Raw genomic sequence first — 14,241 nt, 5'->3', positions numbered from 1 at the left:
TATTCTATAACTATAAAAAATCATCCAGGCTCGGCTAAACTCATATAATTATCCTAATAAACGTGTTAAAATATGTTATCGGTATATTGATTATATTAAATTATCAGGATATATTTATATAGTCGACAATTAAGTAGGTATACTAAAAACCAACACAAAATAAGTAGTTTATTATTATTATTATTCCCTTGTAGCTGAAACAATGAATTCCCCTAATGAAGTTGCGATTGCGCAAATTCAATTTGCCTTCCAGCAATGCTTGCAATGTCAGTTTCTATTTTTATTATACAAAATAGGTTAAAGCAAATCCAGAACAAAATATATAAAACAAGTCCTTTAAATTGAGCTTTAGTGCAGAATTTATTTTGCAGAGAGTTCTATAAATTGTTATGTTATCCATCGTGTGTCATCCTTGCTTACATATATCAAAATATCTATTACATTTAAAATACAATTCTTAATTCCATTTAATGTAGAATACATATATAACTAAGTAAGCTACAGGGGTTTTGGTTAAATCCAAGTTATTATAAACCCCATTAGCTGGTACCGAACTGTGCTACTGGTACCGCCTTAAAGAAAGTTAGACTTTTCCACAGAGTTTTGAGATCCGCTGCTCTGGTTTGACCAATTGGCGTTTCCGTTCTGCAATAGTTTCATGAGTAAGTTAAATGTATATTTTTGCGGATATAGTAAAAATACACACCTGTTGGTCATTGCAGCCCGAGTTGTCGGCCTTGTTCATCCCGTTGACACCCGGATTGTTTGGGTTATTAGATCCCTTCCGTCCGCCAAAGTTGTTGGCGTTGTTGTGGCCGTTCTGGGCCATCCAGGATAAAAAATTTCCTCCCTGCGAAGTAACTGAAAGAGTTTTTTGTTTGAAACAATGATAGAGGTGTTGAGGCTTGCCTGTTGGTCCTGATTTTGATTCTGCAGCTGGTTGCCGACCAGGCTCCACTGGTTTAGGGCAGCAGCGACCAGAGCAGGATTGATCGGCAAGGAGTTGAGATTAAGCATTGACTGGTTGCTCATATTCTGATTCTGGTTGGAGGAGGTCGATCCCTGCGAATTAATGCCCAGCGCCTGCAAATTGGGCATGTCCAAGTGGCCGCGGTTCATCCAGCCATTGCTGCCGCCCACGTTGCCGTTGTGGGGCTGATTCATTCCATGGAAATTTCCCTGCCTATTGTTGTACTGGTTGCCTGGGTCCTGGCGATTAGCGTTCCCACCATTCGGGTGATTATTGCCATTGCTATGATAGCCCCCACCCGAATTTCCGCCATAATTATTACCGTAGCCGGCAGTGCCATTGCTATGATTATTGGCGATGATTGAGTTCTCACCGCCGTGAGCACTGTGTTGGTTATTACCTCGGTGGTGTCCATTGCGACCCGGATTCATCTGGTTACCCTGGGTGTGGTAGGATTGCATGCCGAAGCCGTTGGTCGAGTTATAATTGTAGCTCTGTGTCTGCTGACCCCGGTTTTGTTCTGCCTTTGGGGCAGCATTCGACACATGCACCGAAACACCTAAGAACAGTATGTTGTTAACCGATTTTCATTTACTTATCTACAATAACTCACCCTTAATTATATGATCCTCTCCGCACAGAGACTGGGCCACATCAGGATCGAGAAAAGTGACAAAACTAAAGGCTCTAAAGGGTCGGGGAATAAACACGTCGGTGACCTCGCCAAACTTGGAGAAATAATCGCGCAAGTCGTCCGAGTTTATGTCCTCAGTGCAGCGGCCCACGAAGACCTTGCATGGTACCTGATGTCCCATGCCCTGGTAAATGAAAAGGGTTAGTTAGAGCACAGTTAAGGGAACTCTAAGAGGGATTACCTTAGAGTTGGGCACCTTAACCTCGCACCAACGACCGTCGATTAGGTGACGGTTGGAGAGAACGCGCATCTGGGCGTCGTAGGACCCAAAGCGTACGAATCCAAAGCCTTTGGACTGCCCCGACTTGGTTTCCTTCTTGATCTGAGCCATCAGCACTTCGCCAAAGGTCTCAAAGTACTCGCGCAAGCTATCCTCAGTTGTCTTCCAGGGCAAGCCCAGAACTATAAGATCAGTGCATCGCAAGCGGGTCTCGATCCGTTTGGTCTTGGCCGTTGAGTTCTCCAAGTTATCGTCGCTCTTGCGCTTGTTTTCTATAGAGGATTATAGAATGAATTTGGGTGCCTCTTTAAGTTGTAGAGACCAAGTCATACCCTTGGGAAACACACAGAAGTAGAGGTATTCCCCCCATCCAGCGTCCACGCTGGGCGGAAACAGTCTGCCCTCGTTGGAGCGAACTCCGCGAACTGCCTTCGTGTCCAGGTTGCGATACTTGAGACCGCAGGAACCCGGAAACTGGGCCTGTAGGGTGGACACCAGCAAGGTTCCATCTTCCTCAGCTGGCAGCTCGATGGGCTCGTCACCCTCCTCCTCCGAAACTTGAACGAAATCCATTACCAAGGAGTCTGCTGAAAACGACACGAAGTTAAAGATCTCGATCGCACAGAAATTATCCATCATATCATTCAATCAACTGAAGCATCCCACATATTCTGCATCCCTGCATTCATGAAATGGACTCACTCGATTCATCCGATCCTTCCAGATGCATTTCAAATAATGAATATCCCACACAAAACGCTTTGAAAAAACACTTTTTACACACAAATACCGTATGACCCAGTCAACACAAAATGGTTTTCTGTAATAAATGAAATAAGTCAAATTCTTTGCTCATAAGAAATCGAAATAAAAACACTTTTAACACACAAAATTCGTATGACCCAGTCCACTCAAAATGTTTTTCAGTAATAAATGAAATAAGTAAACTTTGACATAAGCAAAGAATTCGAATGAAATAAGCCTACTTGATCAGTAATCATTATTAAATTAAATAAAATGGAATTACATTTCTGTTTCTGGTTTTCTATTGGTTTCTCATAAGAAGTCTTAATATCCCTCTATTATCTTAATATTTTGTGACTTTCAATCATATTTTTTGCGTTTAATGCAAATTACATGGGAATTATAGGTAAAGATATAAAATCATCAAATCTTTAGTTTAAACTGAAGCAGAAACAAAATAGCAGGCCAAACTAGAAAGTAAAAAGTCATTCCAAATCCTTTGAACTTTAAAACTAAAGATTTTCCGCAATCAATAGATCAGTGAATGAAAACGGAAAAATTCCTCCCCCAACTACCGGGTATGTATCTATCTAGAAATTGTAAACCCCAATATCTGTATGTCGGCAAGTGTACGACACGAGTACACATTGCATACACACACACGAGAGGTAGACATACGAGAGAGGTGGTAAAAACCAGTTCCACCCAAAAGGTCCTATAAGGTAGTTACACAACAATTCTTACACTATTGATAGGAGTTAGACGATGCACTTTAATATATGACCCAATTTCTGTCAATTTGCTGTTCTTGATATTTCTTTATATGGCAAGAAGATTCAGAATTTCAGACTTAAGCTCGCACGCTCTCACACGTATTCGATTCACACCCAGGCAAATTCAGATCAATTCAGGTATTCACTTTACGTTACACGCTCGTTTTTCAACACAAAACACGCAGTTTATGCACATTCACTTCCAATAAGTGCGTAATTAAAGACAGGTAATATTTACAATTGATATTTTAACATTTTTTCTTTAGAAAAGTGAACCATATTTTCCTGGCCTTTCACTTCAGATTTTCCTGTATGTATCCGCTTGCTAGTGATGTGAGAAAACGCAGGCGCATCGCGTATCGATAATTTGGGCGAGGTTTTGGTTTATACCGAATCGGTTTTATCGATGAATTTTCTATCTACATGACATGGGCTCTAAATAGGAGTTTTCCCTTTCTGTCGCTTTGGCGCTTTTTCAGTTTTCCGAAAGACATTTAATTAAAGCATTTATTTTCAATTAATCAATATATTGTGCTATAAGTTTAAGATATGCAAAAATGTGCCAATGGAAACCGTCTATTGCTTAAATGGCAAACTATTTCTCTGGATCTTGATGTAATATTTTTATTTAATTGATTTTGAGTTAGACATTAAACTGAAATTGTAAAAAAAGCGTAATTATATCTTGGGTTAAAACTGAAGCAGATAAAAAAGAGCATTCCAAACTAGAAAGTAAAAAAGTCATACCAACCCTTTGTTCTTTAAAACTATAAAGATTTTCCACACAACGCAAGGAAATCAACGCATACTGACATTAAATCAATAAATCAGTGAATGAAAACGGCAAAATTCCTCCCCCAACTGCCGGGTGTGTATCTATCTAGAAATTGTAAACCCCAATATCTGTATGTCGGCAAGTGTACGACACGAGTACACATTGCATACACATACACGAGAGGTAGACACACAAGAGAGGTGGAACCGCCCATTTCCTCCCAAAAGGTCCTAAAAGGTAGTTACACAACAATTCTTACACTATTGATAGGAGTTAGATGCTGCACTTTAATATCTGCCTCGATTTCTGACAGCGGCCCCAAAAGATTTTTGCTGTTCGTGATATTCCTTATATGGAAATTCAGATTTAAGTTCACACGCTTTCTCACACGTATTCGATTCACACCCAAGCAAATTCAGATCAATTCAGGTATTCACTTTACGTTACACGCTCGTTTTTCAACACAAAACACGCAGTTTATGCACATTCACTTCCAATAAGAGCGTAATAAAAAACAGGTAATATTTACAATTGATATTTTAACATTTTTTCTTTAGAAAGCTGAACCATATTTTCCTGGCCTTTCAGTTCAGATTTTCCTGTATGTATCTGCTTGCTAGTGATGTAAGAAAACGTAAGCGATATCTTTGTTTATATCGAATAAGATGGAATTTTTATCTACATGACATGGGCTCTAAATATTAGTTTCCCTTTCTACCGCCTTGGCGTTTTTCCAGTTTTCCCGATAGACATTTATAAAACATTTATTTTCAATAAATAAATATATTTTGCTAAAAGTTTAAGATGTGGAAAAATGTGACAATGAAAACCGTCTGGCAAAATATTTCTCTGGATCTTGATGTAATGTAGATATAATTTAATTTGATTTAAATATTTAACTAAAATTGTAAAACAAAGAGTAATTTTTTCAACACAAAATGGGTTTCAGTTACAATTTAAATGTCAACTTTGACATAAGCAAGAAATTCGAACGAAATGAGCCTACTTAACCAGTAATCATTATTAAAGTAAATAAAATGGAATTAAATTTTCATTTCTGGTTTTCCTGTTGGTTTTCAGTAGGTGCTCATAAGAATCTTATTATCCCTCTACTATCTCAATATTTTGTGACTTTCAATCATATTTTTTGCGTTTATTCCAAATTACATGGGACTTAAAAAAAGATATAGCAGTCACATCTTTAACTAAAACTGGAACAGATACAAAATAGCAGGTTAAACTATAAACTAAAAAGACATACAAATCCCCTGTAATTTGAAACTAAAGATTTACCACACAATGCAAGGAAATCGACGCATACTGACATTAAATCAATAAATTAGTAAATGAAAACGGCAAAATTCCTCCCCCAACTGCCTGTATGTATCTATCTAAAAAGTTCAAACCCCAAAACCTGTATATCTGCAAGTGTAGGAAACGAGTGTACACATTGCATACACACACAGGAGAGGTATACACACAAAAGAGGTGGAACAACCCATTTCCCACCAGAAGGTCCTAAAAGGTGGTTACATAACAATTCTTACACATTTGATAGGAATTAGATTTCTGACGATTTGTGCCGTTTGTCATATTCCTTATATGGCAAGTAGATTCAGAATTCAGATTTAAACTCGCAGGCTCTCTCACACGTATTCGATTCACACCCAGGCAAATTCAGATCAATTCAGGTATTCACTTTACGTTACACGCTCGTTTTTCAACACAAAACACGCAGTTTATGCACATTCACTTCCAATAAGTGCGTAATAAAAAACAGGTAATATTTACAATTGATATTTTAACATTTTTTCTTTAGAAAGCTGAACCATATTTTCCTGGCCTTTCACTTCAGATTTTCCTGTATGTATCTGCTTGCTAGTGATGTGAGAAAACGCAGGCGCATCGCGTATCGATAATTTGGGCGAGGTTTTGGTTTATACCGAATCGGTTTTATCGATGAAATTTCTATTTACATGACGTTGACTGCGTTCAGCACAACAACAGTATAACAGTGATCAAGTTTGTTCTGCTGAACGCTCATGATACATAACGAAGTTAAAAAAGTAAAACATTTGACCTGAAAAACTATACTACGCAATTCAAATGTCTTTTTAAATTGGTCGTTGTGTAAGGTTTTGACAATCACTTTATAAACAAATATTTTTAAAGTTAAAATTGCGTTTATAAAAACGATACAAAAAAGCCTGAAGAGTTGTTATGACTTTAACTTACTTCATGGTTTTTAATAATAATTATAATAATTCTTATTGATATTTCACTCATTGGTATACGCCAGCAGCAATGTGTCATGTATCACGAAAAGGTAGCGTAATATTTTTACGCTCCTTTTTTACTGATCATGATGCAAGAATTTTTACATCATGATTAGTAATCATGTGCGTTCAGCAGAACTATCGTAAGAACTCTATCAGTGATCAGGTATCATGTTCTGCTGAACGCGGCCATTGGCTCTAAGTAGGAGTTTTCGCTTTCAGCCGCTTTGGAGCTTTTTCATTTTTCCCGATAGACTCTTAGTTAAAACATTTATTTTTAATAACTGAAGAATAAGTTATAAAATTGCTTAGATGAAAAAGAATTTCTCTAAATTTTGATGTAAATGTGTATATATATTTAATGTGAGTTAGATATTAGGCTAACATTGTAAAAAAAAGAGTAATTGGTTCAACACAAAATTGTCTTCACCTACATATATTTCAAATATGTCAACTTTGACATAAGCAAAGAATATGAACGAAATGAGCCTACTTTACCAGTAATCATTATTTAAGTAAATAAAATGGAATTAAATTTTCATTTCTGGTTTTCCTGTTGGTTTTTTAGTAGGTGCTCATAAGAAATCTTATTATCCCTTTTATCTCAATATTTTTTACTTTCAATCATCTTTTTTGTGTTTACTCATAATTACATTGGAATTATAAGTAAAGATAAAAAATGCATTATATCCTTGGGTTAAAACTGGAACATATATAAAATATCATTCCAAACGAGAAAGTAAAACACACCAATTCTCTGTACTTTGAAACTATAAAGAATTTTCGCACAAAGCAAGGAAATCGACGTAAACTGACATTAAATCAATAAATCAGTGAATGAAAACAACAAAATTCCTCCCCCAACTGCCGGGTATGTATCTATCTAGAAATTGTAAACCCCAATATCTGTATGTCGGCAAGTGTACGACACGAGTACACACTGCATACACATACACGAGAGGTAGACACACAAGAGAAGTGGAACCACCCATTTCCACCCAAAAGGTCCTAAAAGGTAGTTACACAACAATTCTTACACTATTGATAGGAGTTAGGTGCTGCACTTTAATATCTGACTCGATTTCTGACAGTGCTCCCACACGATATTTGCTGTTCGTGATATTCTTTATAAGTTCGCACGCTCTCTCACACGAATTCGATTCACACCCAGGCAAATTCAGATCAATTCTGGTATTCACTTTACTTTCCACGCTCGTTTTTCGACACAACACACGCTGTTTATGATCATTCACTTTCAATCCGTGCGTAATAAGAAACAGGTAATATTTACAATTGATTTTTTAACATTTTTTCTTTAGAAAGCTGAACCATATTTTCCTGGCCTTTCAGATCAGATTTTTCCGTATGTATCTGCTTGCTAGTGATGTAAGAAAACGTAAGCGATATCTTTGTTTATATCGAATAAGTTCTATCGATGGATTTTCTATCTACATGACATGGGCTCTAAATAGGAGTTTTCCCTTTCTGCCGCTGTGGCGCTTTTTCAGATCCCTGATAGACATATATTTAAAAAAAATTATTTTTAATAAAGAATAAATTCTAAAAGTTTAAGATGTGGGGAAATGTGCCAATGAAAACCGTTTACTACTTAAATGGCAAAGAATTTCTCTGGATCTTGATGTAAATGTGTAAATTTTATGTAAATTAATTTGAGTTTTAAAAATTTGATTTTAAACATAAATTGTAAAAAAAAGTGTTATTTGTTCTAAATTGTTTATTAAATCATATTTTTGTAGCAAACTCATTTAATCAGGGCTTTCCAATGGATAAATATTAAGACCGTCGGCGGTCGGCGATTTCAAAAGTGAAGTCCATTTAAAATAATTACAGAAATAAATGTTGGGGTAACATTTTTTAAAAATTTCCTGAGTATTGCAATATAAAATACTAAAAACAATCTCCCATGCCCTTAAAAAATCATTCTTGTCACCATTGTGAATGTCAAATTTGAACAAATTCCAAACGGAAATTTACAAACAATACAGTAAAACAATATAACTCCCATAGTATCAACATCAATATTATAAAAACATCAAGACTTTATTAATCAATAACATTTATTATTTACAGCTGAAGGAGTTTTTTTTTTGATCTTGCATGAATGACAAAATGCATTAGTTGGTTTCGAAATATTAGTGATTGGCGGTGCCGACTTTAACGTGAGCAGTCTAACAATTATGATACATTATTTATACACAATAAAAAAGGCATCGTTGATTTGCACTACACATATATTATTGTATTTTCTCGTAATATTAATAAAATCACAGTGAAATATTACTGCACGCCGTAGAGTTGAAAATGTAGTTCTGGGCCTCCAGAATGTGCATTTCAGTTAAACAGATAGCAACTAACAGGATAATATAACCGCTATACCGGATCGCGCGCAGAAAGTCCCACAGTTTGTCGCAGAATATGCTGAGCAGGACGCAGTGGAGCAAGGCGTGGACGTTCACGATGCGCCACGTCCAGGCAACGCAGAAGAACCAGGTGGACTTGAATATGTAGTCCTGGCAATGCGACTGGCTGGGGCTCACGTCCTCCCGCTCCAGCATGTTCTGGTAGACGGCTATATAGCGATTCCACGCCGTCGAGCTCAACAGCAGCTGACCCGTGAAGCTGATCACGTTCTTGGCCACCTTCCTCGTAGTGGCCTTCATCTTCGGTATCATCATCGTGGGCTCCGGCAACTTCGAGTCGCTCATGGGTATGATCGAGTAGCCTCTGCGCGGCGGATTGTTCTTCAGGTAAAAGAATATGCCCAGCAGCAGGGCAATGCAGCCTAGTCCGTCGCACAGTCCATCCACATAGTAGCCGGATGTACCGATCTCCGAGCGCTCGCCGCGTATGTGCTTTCTTACGCGCGCCACATGCCCGTCCAGGTCGTCCAGGAAGGTGCGGATCTGGAAGAGCAGCACGCCCAGGCGCCGGTAGCCCAGGCTGTCTGAAGCTACCAGCTTTCCCGCCAGACAGGCCACGCCCACGTGGAAAAACGATATCATGTTGGGCGTGATGAAGGTGGAGCGCGAGAAACCAATCACGTTGTCAAACATGGTGGCCAGCGGGGCGAATAGATAATGGTTGGTGTGGTCCAACAAAATGGCCTTCACAGTGATATGACACAGCGGGTTTATATCACAGGATATCCAGGTGTGGTCCTCGTAGGACGGCTGCCTGTCGGCGGCGGTGGGGAGTTTCGTAGTGCTGCTGCTGCTGCCGGATCCGGATTCCGAGGTGGACTGTCCTCCCGCGGCGTTATTGGGCAGGGAGACATTCGTGTGGTAATTCCTATCGATGGCATAGTTGTGGATGCGCAGGTAGAGCTCCACGTCCATGAAAACGTAGAAGATGATCAGCAGGAACAGCAGGGTGAGCAGGATCTTGCTGATCTGCGAACTTGGCCCGATCATGGTGACACTTTGAGGTAGAGTTTAACACTAAATTCTTATCCAGGTGTTTTCAGGGAGCGACTGGAATAGCAAAAGGTAGAAATGTATCAGTTTTAGTATTTGAAAAATAATTAGCAAGATGCGCTTAAAAATAATGATAATATTAGGAAAACCCTTTATAAAATAAATACAGATTACATACATTTTTTTTAATTCCTTAATTTAGTTCTTGAAATTTCACTAAAAATATAGTCATGTTGACACCTCTAACGTTTAGCAATACATTCTTATCGGGGGGATTTCAGGGAGCGACTGCAATGACGAAAGAGTGAAAACATATCAATATGGTCTATATTGGATGACTAAATCGGCCCACTTGGGCATACATACACAGCCACAAGCACCCCACCCGCACACTATCTAAATCTACGTACTATCTCAAGGTATTTGCGGTAGCTTTTAGCTAGGCGCTAGGAATTAAACCCTCTATTAGTAACCTTTTAAGTGCCAATGATGATTAACGGGGCTTCTAATTGGCTGCATGTGTGTGCGTGCACGCACCAATCAATCAGGTGTACGTACATGTGTACATATGTGTGCTGGCGACCGTAAGATAAGTGGGCATATGGTATTATCATCTATTTATAAGCCCAGAATTACCGATCGAAACCTGATAACTGGGGCAATTGCAGTTTATGTTTAGTTTATGGCCCTCCACTCACCGCCTTGCTGAATCATTGCACACGAATATACACTGTATCAAAACATTCTAGTGTTTATCACTCTGATTTCTACGAATTTCGAGCAACCTGTTGGGGCTTCAACCAGCGGACACTGTGGCACTTAGACGTAGTCAACAACAGCACATTAATATATAGAGTAATTGCTAAAACACACAGGTAAATGTAAAAGTTTATGTTAATTGTTCGTAAATTTTGTAAATTAATAGCCGAAGAGTGGCCAATGCAGCGCGATCTATCGTTTGGTAGAGATGGTTGGCCGAACTATCGATAACATTTTGGTTTCACCAAATTCTACAGGTCCGGTCACGCTGGTCTGATAAACTTTTCAATTTCAGTCTATTTTGTTAGTTTTAAATTGTTGTAATAGCTGTTCATTACTTTTATAACACAAGACCATGATTGCGAGGACCCTGAGGGCCGTGGGTCGGCAAGGTCGCCACCTGATGCTGCCGAGCAGCACCGTGTGCCGCCCATTTCACGCCTTTCCGGCAAACTTCAGCAAGGCCTACGACCACGATGGGAAAACAAAAGTCACTATTTTCAACACCGAGACGGATCTGGGACTCATGGTCACCGGGTACAGCCAGTACGGATTCAGGCTCAACAACGACATGGTCCTCATAGGACCCATATCCGTTTTTCCCAGGTTTGTACCATGGGCCTCTGCAACGGGTGGCCCAATTATGTAAACAATTGCATGTGATTTATGCTGTGGCATTTCGCATCCTTATGGTTTTCAAAACAAACATTAGAGTTCGGATCCTTTATCAGAAAGTTTATGACAGAAACCTAAGATATGTATTTAATTTTCATTTAAAATTCTTTATACAATGTTTAGTAACGTAAAATCAACCAAAGGCTGCGTATAATGCTAAGGAAAATAGATTAATTGTTTGGGTGATTAACATAATCTTAAAAATATTTTAATAAATATATTACTTAAGTTTGAACATTTTGAAAAATGTTTCGTTATATCTCAAAAATATTTTGTAACGGTTTATTTGTTTTCTTTTCGAAACTTAAACAGCGTAATCTAATCAAATAGCAAAAATGTTTCAAGAAAGCGCGTTACGAGACTTTCATATTACCCATAAACACTTCCATATTTCAAAAATCCATTATCTTCTTATTTACAATAAATTTCGATACTTCCAGATCGGTTCTGTCCTGGAACGTAAACAGCTTCGAGGACATCAACGAGGAGAGTCTCAGTCTCTTTCCCACCCTGGAACCAAAAATCGACGTCCTTATCATAGGCATTGGCGACCAAGCACCGCCGCCAGCTCTTTCCAAAAGGATCATAGAATTCATGAAGAAGTACAAGATAAACGTTGAGGTCCTTCGCACAGAGCAGGTGAGTACCACTGCCCACTTATAAGATCCTTTTTGATAAAAACTACTTCCCATAGGCCTGTGCCACCTTTAACTTCCTGAATGCCGAGAACCGAATGGTGGCATGCGCCCTGATACCTCCCTTGCACCTCACCTACAACGAGAACGACATTCTGCAGGCGAAACTGCGGAAGAAGGAGCTCTACGAGACCGAATAGGATTACTTAGCTACATCTAATGCTTGTTTGAAAGGCTGGTGCTTCGTTAGGAATTAAACTGTTTTATAAAATTCAGATTTCTTTATTCGTATAGGCATAGTTGTAAAGTGTATAAAAGCTAGCAATCTGGCAGTCAAACTGCACTCTCCTCCTTGTCGATTCAATTGTGTTTTCAGTCGGCTGTGGCGCCCGGATAGCGCTCGATGAGCATGGCCACGCCCTGCCCTCCAGCTGCACAGGCGGCGACCACTCCCAGTTTGCCGTCCTCGCGAACCAGGCGGTTGGCCGTGTGCATGCAGAGGCGGACGCCGGTGGCCGCGAAGGGGTGGCCAATGGACAGAGAGCCGCCCCAGTTGTTCCACTTGGACAGATCGGGGCTGCCGACCTTCTCGTTCAGGCCCAAGTATGTCTTGCAGAACCAGTCGGAGTCCAAGGCCTTCAGATTGGCGACGATCTGTCCAGCGAATGCCTCGTGGATCTCCCACGAGTCGATATCCTTCAGGCTGAGACCAGACTTCTTAAGTAGCTTGGGAATTCCGTAGGCAGGTCCCAGCAACAGCTGGTTGACGGGATCCTGGGACACGTACAGGAAGTCGCGCAGATATGCCTTGGGTTTCAGACCCAACTGCTTTGCTTTCTCCTCTGTCATGATCAGACAAGCGGAGGCGCCGTCCGTTAAGAAGGAGGCGTTAGCTGCAGTCACAGTGCCGTAGGGCTTCACAAAGGCGGGTCTCAGCTTGGCCAGGCTCTCGGGGCTAGACACACGGATGCCGTTGTCCTTGTCCACAATCTGGTCCACGCCAGAGACCTTGAACGGCACCAGGTCGGTGAAGTATCCCTTCTCTTGAGCCTCCTTGGCCAGTGTGTGGGAGCGCAGGGCATACTCATCCTGTTCGCTGCGGGAAACGTTAAATGCGGAGGCCAGGCGATCCGCCGAGTGACCCATGGTCTCACCGGAGGAGAACTCCGCAACGGCGGGCAGTTCGGGGGCCAGAAAATCAGGTCTGAATGTGGCAAGCAGGGACAATCGCTGACCCAGGGTCTTAGCCTTGTTGGCTCTCAAGAGCAAGGAGCGCATCTTGCGCGAGTGACGGATGGGCACATCCGACATGAACTCCACGCCGCCGGCCACGATCACATCGTAAGTATTGGTGGCAATGAGACCCATTCCCGTGGTGATGGCCTGTAATGTTTGGGATATAGATGCATACTAATAGGAACAGCTTGGGATAGTATTACCGCATTGGAACTGATGCACGCCATGGTGACGGTGTGGGCGGGTGTCTTGTTGCTGAAACCAGCCGCCAAGGCTGCCTCCCTGGCAATGTTGGAGGTCTTGACCTCCTGGATAACGCTGCCATAGACAATATAGTCGATGAGCTCCTTGTCCAAGCGGTTCTTTTGCAGCAACGACCTGTTGATTGGAGTTGGGTTACAATATGGTAAACTATTTTGTATATAATGGTATAAGAAACCCACAAAAGCGAGTGCCTGGCCAGTTCATGGGGCATCAACTTGGAGTAGGAGGTTCCTGAGGTCAGGAAAGGTGTACGAACTCCATCGACCAAGACTATATTCTGTCCGTTTCTCTGTTTGGGTTGGGGATTCGCCACAGCGGCCGATAAAGTGCGACATTGAACTGTAATAAAGAGTAAAACGTATTGTTATCCTCCAGTACTTTCTCGTTTTATTTTATTTTTAATCATGATGTACCCCAGCCACTATCTTTCACCCATAAGACGTCACTGACAATTTCGAGTTTGGACTTTGGCCCTTTCAGATTCAATCGGCGGCTGCTGCCACAAAACGTTATGAATTATCAGAAGCAAAGTCCGATTGGTGCAGCATATATTTATGATCATTTAGATTGATTAGGAGATCATTATAAAGATGTAAACTCACCTTTCCTGGAAACGTTCAACAGGTTAAAGGCGTTACCCTTGCGGCAGACATTTTGTAGGCTCATTTTGCGAAAGTTTTCGGATTTCTTTTCTCGCTTTTCTCGGTGTTGCGACTGCAGCTGTTTGGCTAGAGATGGACGCCGGATTCCGATTCCGCGGTTATCGGCATTCGCTAAGTGTGATTA

General features: G+C 40.5%; 4 protein-coding genes across 6 annotated transcripts; 1 reads left to right on the top strand and 3 right to left on the bottom strand.

Moving 5' to 3' along the window:
• Positions 1–341: 341 nt before the first annotated feature.
• Positions 342–6,046, bottom strand: LOC119549851 (TAR DNA-binding protein 43). The gene is made up of 7 exons (XM_037858147.1): positions 5,724–6,046; positions 2,217–2,471; positions 1,846–2,156; positions 1,584–1,788; positions 910–1,529; positions 707–850; positions 342–645 (listed from the first exon to the last, which is right to left on the bottom strand). Exons 1-7 carry the CDS (start codon positions 5,767–5,769, stop codon positions 574–576), a joined length of 1,653 nt encoding a protein of 550 aa, XP_037714075.1. The 5' UTR covers positions 5,770–6,046; the 3' UTR covers positions 342–573.
• Positions 6,047–8,686: 2,640 nt separating this feature from the next.
• On the bottom strand, positions 8,687–10,841 carry LOC119551673 (ceramide phosphoethanolamine synthase). 3 transcript variants are annotated; one of them, XM_037861126.1, is made up of 3 exons: positions 10,585–10,841; positions 10,065–10,174; positions 8,687–9,943 (listed from the first exon to the last, which is right to left on the bottom strand). In XM_037861126.1, exon 3 carries the CDS (start codon positions 9,881–9,883, stop codon positions 8,738–8,740), a length of 1,146 nt encoding a protein of 381 aa, XP_037717054.1. In that variant the 5' UTR covers positions 9,884–9,943; positions 10,065–10,174; positions 10,585–10,841; the 3' UTR covers positions 8,687–8,737. The 3 variants fall into 3 exon arrangements, with proteins under 3 accessions (XP_037717054.1, XP_037717053.1, XP_037717055.1); XM_037861125.1 differs by lacking the exon at positions 10,065–10,174 and having other exon boundaries at positions 10,585–10,840; XM_037861127.1 differs by lacking the exons at positions 10,065–10,174; positions 10,585–10,841 and adding an exon at positions 10,360–10,375.
• A 66-nt stretch (positions 10,842–10,907) lies between these two features.
• On the top strand, positions 10,908–12,300 carry LOC119549702 (NADH dehydrogenase [ubiquinone] 1 alpha subcomplex assembly factor 3). Its single transcript, XM_037857926.1, has 3 exons — positions 10,908–11,251; positions 11,761–11,959; positions 12,015–12,300. Exons 1-3 carry the CDS (start codon positions 11,001–11,003, stop codon positions 12,153–12,155), a joined length of 591 nt encoding a protein of 196 aa, XP_037713854.1. The 5' UTR covers positions 10,908–11,000; the 3' UTR covers positions 12,156–12,300.
• Positions 12,209–14,217, bottom strand: LOC119549701 (trifunctional enzyme subunit beta, mitochondrial). The gene is made up of 4 exons (XM_037857925.1): positions 14,058–14,217; positions 13,635–13,794; positions 13,395–13,569; positions 12,209–13,338 (listed from the first exon to the last, which is right to left on the bottom strand). Exons 1-4 carry the CDS (start codon positions 14,119–14,121, stop codon positions 12,328–12,330), a joined length of 1,410 nt encoding a protein of 469 aa, XP_037713853.1. The 5' UTR covers positions 14,122–14,217; the 3' UTR covers positions 12,209–12,327.
• Positions 14,218–14,241: the final 24 nt, after the last annotated feature.

This window comes from Drosophila subpulchrella, chromosome 2R, assembly GCF_014743375.2.
Source record: "Drosophila subpulchrella strain 33 F10 #4 breed RU33 chromosome 2R, RU_Dsub_v1.1 Primary Assembly, whole genome shotgun sequence".
Lineage (NCBI taxonomy): Eukaryota > Metazoa > Arthropoda > Insecta > Diptera > Drosophilidae > Drosophila > Drosophila subpulchrella.
The sequence above is the reverse complement of the archived record's forward strand: the minus strand, read 5'-3'. Positions and strand labels throughout refer to the sequence as shown.

Bases quoted from the DNA above. Each gene is read 5' to 3' on its own strand.
- LOC119549851 (XM_037858147.1), bottom strand. From the start codon at position 5,769: ATGACAAACGGCACAAATCGTCAGAAATCTAATTCCTATCAAATGT. The intron at 2,157-2,216 runs GTATGACTTGGT...AATCCTCTATAG, and splicing joins CTTCTGTGTGTTTCCCAAGG to AAAACAAGCGCAAGAGCGAC. The intron at 1,789-1,845 runs GTAATCCCTCTT...TTCATTTACCAG, and splicing joins TTAAGGTGCCCAACTCTAAG to GGCATGGGACATCAGGTACC.
- LOC119551673 (XM_037861126.1), bottom strand. From the start codon at position 9,883: ATGATCGGGCCAAGTTCGCAGATCAGCAAGATCCTGCTCACCCTGCTG.
- LOC119549702 (XM_037857926.1), top strand. From the start codon at position 11,001: ATGATTGCGAGGACCCTGAGGGCCGTGGGTCGGCAAGGTCGCCACCTG. The intron at 11,252-11,760 runs GTTTGTACCATG...CGATACTTCCAG, and splicing joins CCCATATCCGTTTTTCCCAG to ATCGGTTCTGTCCTGGAACG. The intron at 11,960-12,014 runs GTGAGTACCACT...TACTTCCCATAG, and splicing joins AGGTCCTTCGCACAGAGCAG to GCCTGTGCCACCTTTAACTT.
- LOC119549701 (XM_037857925.1), bottom strand. From the start codon at position 14,121: ATGAGCCTACAAAATGTCTGCCGCAAGGGTAACGCCTTTAACCTGTTG. The intron at 13,795-14,057 runs GTGAGTTTACAT...TCTTTATTACAG, and splicing joins GTTGAACGTTTCCAGGAAAG to TTCAATGTCGCACTTTATCG. The intron at 13,339-13,394 runs GTAATACTATCC...CAAACATTACAG, and splicing joins CGTGCATCAGTTCCAATGCG to GCCATCACCACGGGAATGGG.